Below are 11872 nucleotides of genomic sequence, written 5' to 3'. Positions count from 1 at the left end.
ACCTTGCAGTTCTATTCACAAAGGCATTGCCTTGTGAGAAGTTTTAAGCTTTCCTCAAATCTTTGGGCTTACTTCCCTTTGTGATACAATGATTACTCTCAGGGGGGATTTGTTACCATATATGTGTGGTAGTGATATGTGTGGGCACAATTAGGATCATCGGGGAATTTTTTCCCTCACTAGGAGGTTTTTTCCCCATGCATTGTATATACGCCCATCACTCTAGGGCTAACTTATCTTTCATTTGTGCACTAAGCAATATACTCTCTGGTGTGTGCCTTGAGCTTCATCATCTTCTCCAAGTGGTGTGTGTTTCTTTGCAACCCTATTTCCAACAAATATGGGGACCTACTTGAGGAGGATAGTAATTCAAAGAGGACGGTAAAGGACAAAGCCTATACAACAAACCCCTTCCTCGAACATCTTTTTGAACATTTTCGATGGAATCATATATTAGACACATTGGACATATGTGTAAATGAGGTAACTCCTAGGATCTACGAGACGAGGATGAATACAATATTATTTTCTTTTTGATGATTGAAATAATTTGAGAGAGTCTAACTAAAACAAAGGAGAGAGTGTAGAGAATAAAATATCATGTAGGTGAGTGAGAGATGAAAGAGATCTCTTTGAACAAAGTTTTGGGACAAAGAAGACTACGACATAGTTACCTGCTTTATACTAAGCGTTTTGAAAGAAGCTAATGAGAGCTTTGAGTTTGAGAGCAGCGGGGAAATTGGGACAAACAACTATATCATAAATCGTGCTGCAAATGCACAAACCATGAGAGCAAAACAACAACATGAAGATTTCATCATTGACATACTTGAAGAATCAGTAAGAACAATTTTTTGAAAGTAATTGATTCCAAATAATGTACAACTAAACGCACATAAAAAGTGACTTTATCACATTCTACACGAAATGTTCAACCAAGTAAGATCAAAAGAAGAACAAAGAAAATAGAAAATAAATCAAGTATCTCATGCATTGATCAAATTTAGCTTATGCAAGAAACCGTCTCCAAATAATGTACAGCTAAACGCACCTAATTTTTCCAAAGTAACTAACTCTAAATAATGTACAACTAAACGCACATAAAAAAGCAACTTTGTCACATTCTACATGAAATGTTCAACCAAGTAAGATCAAAAGAAGAACAAAGAAAATACAATAGATCAATTATCTCATGCATTGATCAAATTTAGCTTATGCAAGAAAACAAAACTCAAAAACACATGTTCAGCTATAGTATGTCCTTGTGCAACAAAGAATTTAATGTTTTATAGCACTTGAATAATGACGGGAATGCCACCAATCAAAGAGTTGAAAGGAACAGTGTACTCAAATGCTAAACCACTGATTCTTAGCTTTGGCATGCTAGTCTCTAGAAGCCATACTCATGTTGAGTTTTGGTATGCTTATGGACACTTTCTATATAGTAGACTCCCGTCGCATCAAAGAGAAGTTAATCCTAACAAAAAACTGAGTAAACATATTCTTTGGATAACAAAAACAAAAAGAGTCCGGTAGTCTCAAAAGCAATTCAAGTCGATGCGATAAAGACACAACCATCCATGACTAAAAAGGTAAAGCTAAAACAAACATTGAATAAGATTAATCTTACAAATCACCTTTGACTTCAAAAAGTCTCCATCAAACCTCATACAAAGCCTTCACATCAAGAAGCAAACCATCGACAATGCAGTGAAACACAAGCAAAAAGTTTATCAAAAACCAAAATTTACATTAAGACAACATATCCACAGAAAGCCAAAAAGGATCAACTAGGTTTTGGTATCCAAAGAGAACATGTATAACGAGAATCTTAGTTCATCTATTTGTAAGCTTTATAGCCTTACTATGATCGTTTTGTAATCTTTTACATGGTTGTTGCCTAAAATCTCATGTGGTCTTTCATCATCTTTGTGAGATTGACTAAGATTGGCTGTGAGTATTCATCTCCTCTACAATGCCACCGTGACTTCAATAGAAGGTAGTAATTATGATTCATCCTAAGTTTCCCTTACTTTGTTGATTTTAATAATAGCAAACATGTAGGCAATTGTAGAAGTAAGCAACCATGTAGGCAATGGTAGTATGATTTTTTAATCTAAGCTTCTTTCATATCTTTGTTAAAGGGACGGTTAGGTGCTAGTCTTTGATGATGGTTTCTCACAGTTTTTATGTATAACCTGTTATTTTGGAGGATGAGGAGTAAAGCTATGAAAAGTAAGTCAAAGAGTAACATCTTATCTCAAGTGAAGCTAGAAAAATATATTATTTTACTATGCTATGGCATTAGCTACCTCTTTCATGCGGTTATATATATAGATCAAAATGAAACCAATCTTGCTGAAACTTTACCCTCAACGGCCATTTTTCTGTCAGAGACTTCTTCAAACGAGTGTCTAATTATCCAAGAACACACACTGTTCAGTAAACAACAATCGTTCATGCTTTCAGTGAGTGATGAGAATTTCACAGGCCATCCCTGTTGGTCAGTTCAACGAGGACTGATTTCACTGGAAAGAAAAGGGGAAAAGGTTGCTCATAGAATGGAGCTTGTTTGATTACATTCCATCCACATATTGTACAGATAACCTTTACAAAGAAGACATATACCAGCGGACCTGAAAGCTGATAAGATGCCATAGCGTCATGCTTCTAACGCCTCAAAATCGGAGAGGCTCCACAAGTAGGCAACCAAGCCAACATACGGTATGAATCTAAGATATCCTAAAATCTCAGATTTGCTTTTTTGAACTTTGACAAGGTTATCTCCAATTAATTATGGCTGAAACAAGCTATACAAGCAGATGTCCCATACGAATGCATATCCTGGACGATCGCTAGCAAGGTACTCAGGGGAAAATATGTCCACCGATCAGAGAAGTTTCCAAAACCCTCATCAGCCCTTCCCAGGAAAAACCATAGTACTGAGATGAGACCCACTGCTCCGCATACGACACTCACTATTCTGGCACCGGAAACCATAACTTTTTGAACTCCACTTAAATCAAGCTTCACGGAGCCAGTTTTAGATGGCACGCCTTCATTGATCCAGTCTTCATGGTTGAGTCGGATTGCCATATATGGAATGAAGACAGCTGCAGGGCATCAATTAATTGAGTGCAACGCAGAAGCAAAGATCCGAAGGTTTCCGTGTCACAAGAACTGAGACAGATGGTCTTACTGTTAGTCAAAAACATTTGAATGCCCCATAAAGCCACCAAGGATCCACTATATCTTTTCCGCCTTTCATCCGTGAACAGCATTGGTGCAAACATTATTGACCATCCCATGACGAGGTTAAAAAGAGCCTCTGCAGTCTGAAACATGCCAGATGTTCCTAATCAAGGATTCAGCAAGCAACCCAATTTAGATTCGCATCATAAAATTCTGAAACTCACTGGATGGACTGCTGGAGATTCTAGAACATGGATTCCCACTGATCTGACAGGTGCAACAGAATTAAAAATTATTCCAATATAGACGCGGTCTTGTTTAAAAGGATCCATCGAGCTAAAAACTTACACAAGTTTGTCAGTGGCAAGATGAATAAAAAATCTAAGGAGAGATCAAGTATCATTGTAATGGTATCAAGCTTTATTTCCCATACGGGATCACCCTGCACCATCAAAATAGAAATTACATTCTGCAATCCATTCTAATATCTTATTTCCTTCACCAGTTTTCATTATGGCCGATAGGAAGTAAGAGAGGGCATGTTAGTTCCCCCCAAGAGCCCAACAAGCTTGATCAATGTTTCCAAACTCTAAAGTGGCTGATAACATCTGCAGCAATGATGTAAATTGTAGGCTTGAATAAATTCTTCTAGCTGGTAGGAACGGACAACCATGTCGCAGTAATTACATACCTGTTGTCTTTAAAATTCATAAGAACACTGCCCAAAACCTGAAAATTTCATAAACCACAGTCATCCACTCCCCAAACTCTGGTGCCATTGCTGGTACAATTGCCTTTTTTGTGGGATGTATGGTTCATCATAATATAATAAATCGTAGCGACATACATCGCCGTAGACCACTCCGAAGCCCAAACTCAGTGATGGCAGTTTCCCTCTAAGATTAAGGGACGAAAAAGATTGAACCTGAGCGTACAGAGATTGCACGTCTCCAGCCTAGCAACATTTCCGGTTGCATTCTCAGGCAATGTGAAAAAAAAAACAACAACAAAGTCTGCGCCTCAGCCTCCTGCTACTTCATCCCACCTCACCTTGCTGCTTTGTACCCACCTTTGCCTCCGTCTCCGCCTCCTGTTTGCTCGCCCCTTCTTCCTTTCTTTAATTTTATTCCTTTCAGTTCTGCACCTCAGCCTCCTGCTACTTCATCCCACCTCAACCCACCTCTGCCTTCGTCTCCGCCTCCTGTTTGCTCGCCCCTTCTCCCTCTCTTTAGTTTTATTCCTTTCAGTCATAATGTGGTATCGTTTTTGATTCGCCCTCTCTTTCTTTTTTTGAAATCGGTACAACCTATTTTGTCCGAAATATAATGGGGCTGCCCTACCGAAGGGGCTACCTAGGTAAATCTAAGGTACACCCCCCCCCCCCCCCCCCCCCCCGCCCTTCTCGCGATTTAAAAAAAAACAAACAAAACAAAACAAAACAAAACGAGAGAGGGTGTGTCCATACCGTGCATGACCAGCCCCTATATACTACAACCAAGGGCCACTCATGACCCGCAACCTCTTTCACGAACTCCAACACCACGGGTTTCTCCGCTCCCGCCATGCTGCTGTTCTCTTGCCGCCCTTGCCCCGGTTGTACCGGCGGAGCTGCCCCTGTGACAAGCTTGCTGATGTGTCCAGGAGGTGCAACAGTAGTTGGTGCACATGGAGCTGGCAAGAGATGTATCAGACAGGGCAGCCACCAGGAGCCAGGTACAATGGACCAAAATCTCAGCTGAGACCCCATGATTTGTGCCACAAATCCTGCTGCAAAAACGGGGATTGTATGGACTGATGGTAACGTGATAGCTTTTTAACGTGGGACAGCTTTTAGGCGCCTACAAATTTCAGCAGTCGACTTTGGGGTTCAGTTTACTTTTAGGTTGTGTTTTGGCAAAGATTTAAAGTTTCTTTTGTGGGGCCAAAGTGTCTTATAAATTTGAGGCAGAGCCTGAGGTGTAAACTAAGATTAAGAGTGTGTGGTCGAACTTTTATAATAAAACGTGTCAAAGTGGCACGCGCGCGCGCGCACACACACACACACACACACACACACACACACACACACACACACACACACAGAGAGAGAGAGAGAGAGAGAGAGAGAGAGAGAGAGAGAGAGAGAGAGAGAGAGAGAGAGAAATGAAATGAAATGTTATATTAACATCGTCAAAAGGCCAAAATAACCTATGAGACCAAATTGTTACAAAATTTTGAATCTGATACCATGTCTGGGTACAAAAATACTAGAACAAAAATACTACTACTACTACTAGAATCCACCTCATCTGCACTCTGGATGTCGAGAGAGTATGTCTTGAATCCTCTACTGTAGTCCTCGTCGATGCTGTGTAGCCCCTCTCCTCAATTGTGGCCATCTGGATCTCCGTAGCTCCATTGCTCGATCGATGATAGTGCCGGTAGTGGTCGAATGAGTGTGGGCCGAGCTCTGTAGTGATGGATGCTCCTCTGGCTGTCCGAGAGAGAGAGAGAGAGAGAGAGAGAGAGAGAGAGAGAGAGAGAGAGAGAGAGAAGCCCGTACAAATCCATACAGGACACCTAAGAGATGACCTCCAAAAGTCTAAATCTTAACACCCCCTCTCAGCTCCTGGGTACACATCAAGACTATCTCAAGAGACCTTAAAGATCTATCCGAGAAGGAGAGTTGAACTCAAAACCTCTTATTCAAGAGGTAAATGGCATAGCCAATCTACCACTATTACAGACTTGGGCACCCCAAGTCAGAAATTTGGCACGATACACGAGACAATCACTTAAAATATTTCACAACTTTATCACGCTTTGAAATTAGAGTCGACACGGCCCGACGCAATTTCGTGCCCAAAGGTATTGGCCCCTAAATCTGGCGCCCCTTTCGATATTTCTTTTTATATTAATTCTTGAGCAAAGTACAACTCCCAAGGGACCTCTCCTTTCAGACTATGCATCCAGATGCTCTGCAGAGTGCGGCCCCAAGGGTCTTATTGATTCTTACAAGGGATGCCCCAAAAGCATTCATTTCAAAAGCAATTTATCCCAAAAAACATCTTCTTTCAAAAGCCAACGCTTGAACTCAAAAAAAGCAGCCAACGTAATCCTTGGAAATCCATACTGCTCTCCACTTGGCATGTCAACGCAAAACGCGAGATTTCGTACTGCAAAACGAACATGGTGACTGATGCATTGTTGTGAAAGTCCCAGATTTCACGAGTGCCAATTTAGTACCATTGCAAACTAGAAGAAACAAAGACACAATATGCCAAAGATTTAGATATTGCAAGAATTTATGATCAACTTATAGATGGGTAACATCATGAGCACTATACACTTAAGAGTGACTTTCTTATGATGCATGGGAAGTTATGCATTACTAAACAGTTACGGCCAAAGGTTTTGATGGAAAGTCATGCTCCACCATACGTTGAATTGATGCGAGAGTGAAAGCGGTTGAGACATTCTTTTATTGGCCAGATTTATGCCAAGACGTTGACACATTTGTAAGATCATGCCTAGTATGCTAGAAAGTCAAATTTGATAGGCAAAAGCATTGTGTCCATTGCCAATTCTTGATAGACCACAGGAAAGCACAGCCATGGATTTTTATCTTCCCCCCCCCCCCCCCCCCCCCCCCCCCCCCCCCCCAAAAGATATAATGGGGTTGCCCTACCGAAGGGGCTACCTAGGTAAAGCTAAGGTACACCCCCCCTCTCCCCCCCCCCCCCCCCCCCCCCCCGCGATTTAAAAAAGAACAAACAAAACAAAACAAGAGAGGGTGTGTCCATACCGTGCATGACCAGCCCTACAACCAAGGGCCACTCATGACCTGTAACCTCTTCCACGAACCCCAACACCATGGGTTCCTCCGCTCCCGCCATGCTGGTGTTCTCTTGCCGCCCCTGGCCCGGTTATTACCGACGGAGCTACCCTGTGACAAGCTTGCTGATGTTTCTAGGAGGTGCAACAGCAACACCTGGTGCACATGGAGCTGGCAAGAGATGTATCACACAGGGCAGCCACCAAGAGCCAGGTACAAGTGGACCAAAATCTCAGCTGAGACCCCCATGATTTGTGCCACAAATCGTGCTACAAAAACGGGGATTGTATGGACTGATGGTAACGTGATGGTTTTTTAACGTGGGGTAGCTTTTAGGCGCCATCAAATTTCAGCACTTTGGGGTTCGGTTTAAGAAACCAGAAACTTTTAGGCTGTGTTTTGGCAAAGATTTAAAGTTTCTTTTGTGGGGCCAAAGTGTTTTGTAAATTTGAGGCAGAGCCTGAGGTGTAAACTAAGATTAAGAGTGTGTGGTCGCACTTTTATAATAAAACGTGTCAAAGAGAGAGAGAGAGAGAGAGAGAGAGAGAGAGAGAGAGAGAAGAGGGAGGAGACAAATGGTAAGGGGGGAGAAGAAATAATGGATTAGGTGAGTGGATCCGAAAGTTGGCGAAGTGCCTCATTATCATACGAAGCTCTAGAGAGGATTACCGGCCCAAGATTCTTATCAGCCGATTTGATTGCGATGCTGATGTCATTTTTTAAGGAGAATATGGCCTCAAACAAAAAGGGTTTGAAGTGGAAGGTAGGGGTAAGAGAGAGAAGCGGTTTAAGAAAAGAAAAAATGTGCTTGAAGGCAAGGTTAAGAGCTAGAGAGGGAGAGGGGGGAGAAGAATTTTTAAAGAAGAGTTTTAGTTAAAAAGATCTATTAAGGTTCGAGTATGCTTCTAGGACTAGGCTAGGAGGAGGTGGGGGAGAGGGAGGAATGTAATTTAGACCAAGCCCAAGAAGCTTGTTTTTCCGTAGAGGAGAGGGAGCGATTGGAGAGATTGTGTGAGGAGAGGTTGGTGACTTTGTGCTCAAGAGAAAAGGTAGAGAATTTTTTTAAGACTAAAATTTTGAAGAGGTAGGGGTTTGTGAGAGGAAGCCAATACTTGGAACGTTTTTTCCCAAAAGGGGAGGGGAGTGTGAGGAGAGGGAAAGTACAAGGAGGAGGGGTCCAAAGATGGGAATAGAGAGGAGGTTTAGAGAAGAGCAAGTGGATCCAAGTTGTAGGGTGCTCCTTCCCTAATTCAACCTCTTCCATTGCAAGTTTTTTGAGCTCTTGGGTAGGCTATATTTGGGGTGAATAGGTTTATTTTGAGGTGTGCAGGAGGAGCTAGGCGAAGGAGATACAAGAGGATAGTTAGGTGTTTGGAGAAGAGAGGGTAAACGGGAAGGGTTAATAGAGGAAGGAGAGGGGAAGGGAAAAAGGTTTTTTTAAAGAGGGGGAGAGTGGAGTGGTGAAAGAAGGGTGTTTGGGAGAGGGGGAGGGATGAGAGGAAAAAGAGGGAGAGATACAAGAGGGGGAGTTGGAGTGAGGGTAGGATAAGGAGGGAGAGTTTTTAAGCTTTTTAAAGGGTTGATGAGAAAATCCTTCATGGGGAAATTTGGACAAGGGAGGGGAATTATGGAAGCCATGGTTAGAGTATTTCATAGGAGGAGGGAGTTTTTTGTGGGAAAAGGGATGAGGAGTTTTGTTAACACGACTCTTTGGTGGGGGGTTTTTGATGGTGAGAGAAGATTATTAATTTGGGTAGTGACCGCATGGTGTACCAATTCTCCCACGGTTTCTTCTCTAGGTAGGGATTCTATCTCCTCTAGGAGAGAGACTTGGGACCTCTTTCTAGCATTATGAGTCGCTAAGTTCAAGGAAGAGGCTAAATGGGTTTGAAGGATCTCTTTTTGTAAGAGAGCATCAAACTCATTAAGGGAGGCTTGCTTCCATAAGAGCAATTGGCTTGCACAAGTCGAAGGTTGTATTCTAGGGAAGGAGATGAGTGTAAGCTTTTTAGTGAGTTCTAAAAGCCTCTCTTCCACAATGTCATGGTAGTCATCAAAGCTTTTTTGGAGGTTCTTTACAAGTAGGGCTTGCGCTTGAATATACACTTTGGTGCAATCGAGTTGGTATTGGATATTGAGGGTTTCTAGCTTAGCGCTTAAGAGCGCTTGTGCATGTGAGTCTTCCAAGGTAAGACGTACGGATTTCATGCAAAGGCTATGTTGAGCTTTTTGGTTGGCAAGAAGGTTTTGTAGGTGGGAGAGGTGAGAAATTTCTTTATTGAGCTTAAGGTTTAGAGCCTTAAACTCCTCTAGAGAGAGGGATACAATTTTATGGAATTCCAAAGGTTTGTTAATGGCGGGAAGAATGGGAAGAGACATAGACGAAGATGAAGGGGTCAAATTAGAGGCGCTTGCGAAAAGGGAGCCGAAGAGGGGAAAGTAAGGGAGTGATTGGCGAGGATGCCGCCAAATTTAGAGCATGTGGAGTTCGCTATACCATATTGAGGTGAAGTGGTGGGGAAACTCTTGAGGGTAGAGGGGATGGAGAGTTGGTCTAAATCTTCCATAGGTAGGTTTGCAGTAAGACCCAAAATTTCTTCCGGGCTAAAGAAAGTTTTCTTCGAGGGTGTAGAGGCAAGGGTAGAGGCTTGCATTAGCGTGTCTAAAGTGGGGTTGATGAGGCTAGCCGCCGATACAAATCCGGGAAAGGAACAAACGCCGTCGGGAAGGGTATTAAGGGCTTGGGTGTCCATAGGGGTAGGGAAGGAAGAAGAGGATTGGATGTTAGGAGGGTTGGTGGGGAAATTTGTGGGTGAGGTAACGGGAGCTCCCACTATATGTTAAATTTCGTGAAAGGAGAATCTCCTTTAAGTTAAGGGAAAAAGACATGTATATAGATGCTAAGGAAATGGGAAACACTATCCCCATTGTACATACACAAGCTTTCAACAAGTCAATAAAGAGCTCTATTTCCGTGTACATGATTTTTGTTAAAGATTCTCAAAATGAACCTAATGCTTTAGCAAAAGAAAATAAAAGCAACCAAAAGGAATTAGAGTTATCCAATTTTCTCAAGGGGTTTCAAGATGTTTTTATTGACGACATCCCTTGTGAGCTACCTCCTAAACGAGGTAATGATGACCATGCAATTGGACTTCTTCCAGAAAGTTCACCGCCTAACAAACCTCCTTATAGAGTTTCTCAAGCTCAACAAGAGGAGATTATGCGGCAAGTGCATGAGCTAGTTGAGAAGGGCATGGTTAGGCCTAGCTCATCTCCATTTTTCTCACCTGTGCTATTAGTGCAAAAGAAAGACGACACATATCGTATGTGTGTCGACTATAGAGCACTAAATAGGATCACTATCAAAAATAGGTTTCCCGTTCCACGGGTAGAAGACCTATTTGATAAGCTACAAGGATTGACCTAAAAAGTGGCTATCATCAAATAAGGATAGTTGATCAAGACATTGTAAAGACCGCATTTCGCACCACATTTGGTCTTTACGAATATATTGTCATGCCTTTTGGCTTGACCAATGCACCAGCCACATTCAACCGCTTGATGGAGAAGCTATTCAGGCCTCATCGAACCTTCACTGGAGTGTTCTTTGATGATATTATCATCTACTCTAATTCATTAGATGAACACAAGCAACACCTCTGGGTAATATTTCAAGTTTTAAGAGAGAATAAACTTTATGTTAATCGAAAGAAAAGTGAATTTTTCTTGCAAGAGATTCAGTATTTAGGTCACATTATCTCTCAAGATGGCATCCAAATGGATCCATCCAAGTTAGAGGTAATAAAAGGATGGCCTAAACCAAGGAATCTTCATGAACTAAGAAGATTTATAGGTATGTGTACATACTATAGACGCTTCATAGGAAAGTTCTCACAAATTGCGGGACCATTACATGACCTAACAAAGAAAATCATTAGGTATACATGGTCTGCTAAGGAGAACAATGCTTTCGAAAAGCTTAAAGAAAAGCTTATCTCTCAACCTGTGCTTACACTACCGGATCTCTCAAAACCATTTGAGGTCCAATGTGATGCTTGTGGTGATTGCCTTGGAGCTGTTTTGCTCCAAGAAGGGCACGCCATAGGCTATGAGAGTCGAAGGCTCGACCCTGTTGAGCAAGCTTTAGGCATATATGAAAAGGAACTCCTTGCAGCTCTACATGCCTTAGACTCATGGAAGCGCTATTTATTGGGGACTCCTTTCATTCTGCGAACGGATCACCAAAGTCTTAAGTACTTCATGACGCAGACCAAGCTCTTCGACAAACAAATGAGGTGGGCAAATTTCCTTTCGCAATTTCATTTTCATATTGCTCACATTGCTAGCAAGCATAATCAAGTAGCTGATGCACTCTCAAGACGGCCGAGAGTGAATGCGTTTTCCATAGCAACTCACAATGATCTATCTTCAATGATAGATGAGTATGCTATTGATCCCGATTTTAGAGATGTGATTTCAGCCCTTGCATTAGGGAAGAAAGAAGAACCATTTACTTTACAAGATGGTTATCTTCTCTATGGCAATAGACTATGTGTTACTAACTCACTAGGTGAGAAAGTAATGTATGAATCTCATGCTCCACCTTATGCGGGGCATAGAGGGATTCAATCTACCTTAAAGGGAATTGAAACATATTTCTATTGGCCTACCATGAAAGTGAACATACAAGAGTATGTTTCTAAATGTGTGGTATGCCAAAAGACAAAATTTGATAGATGGAAGCAGCTTGGATTGCTTCAACCCTTGCCAATCCCTAATTCACCATGGGAGAGCATATCCATGGATTTTATCATTGGATTGCCTAAGTCTATCCATAGGAATACGGGAATATGGACGATAGTA

The 11872-nt window shown here is 42.0% G+C and overlaps 1 protein-coding gene across 1 annotated transcript; it reads right to left on the bottom strand.

Moving 5' to 3' along the window:
* Positions 1–2554: 2554 nt before the first annotated feature.
* Positions 2555–4421, bottom strand: LOC147455002 (uncharacterized). The gene is made up of 4 exons (XM_086517467.1): positions 3541–4421; positions 3417–3454; positions 3200–3335; positions 2555–3113 (listed from the first exon to the last, which is right to left on the bottom strand). The coding sequence occupies exons 1-4, from the start codon at positions 3641–3643 to the stop codon at positions 2791–2793; spliced, it is 600 nt and encodes a 199-aa protein (XP_086373593.1). The 5' UTR covers positions 3644–4421; the 3' UTR covers positions 2555–2790.
* Positions 4422–11872: the final 7451 nt, after the last annotated feature.

Source organism: Adiantum capillus-veneris, chromosome 7 (genome assembly GCF_014529385.1).
Source record: "Adiantum capillus-veneris isolate H3 chromosome 7, ASM1452938v2, whole genome shotgun sequence".
NCBI classification, from domain to species: Eukaryota; Viridiplantae; Streptophyta; class Polypodiopsida; order Polypodiales; family Pteridaceae; genus Adiantum; species Adiantum capillus-veneris.
Note: the sequence above shows the minus strand (reverse complement) of the source record. Positions and strands in the feature narration are given on the sequence as shown.

Coding starts and splice junctions, on each gene's coding strand:
- LOC147455002 (XM_086517467.1), bottom strand. CDS start 3,643: ATGGTGCAGGGTGATCCCGTATGGGAAATAAAGCTTGATACCATTACA. Junction 3,455..3,540: donor CTTGCCACTGACAAACTTGT/GTAAGTTTTTAG, acceptor CTGTCAGATCAG/TGGGAATCCATGTTCTAGAA. Junction 3,336..3,416: donor AATCTCCAGCAGTCCATCCA/GTGAGTTTCAGA, acceptor GGCATGTTTCAG/ACTGCAGAGGCTCTTTTTAA.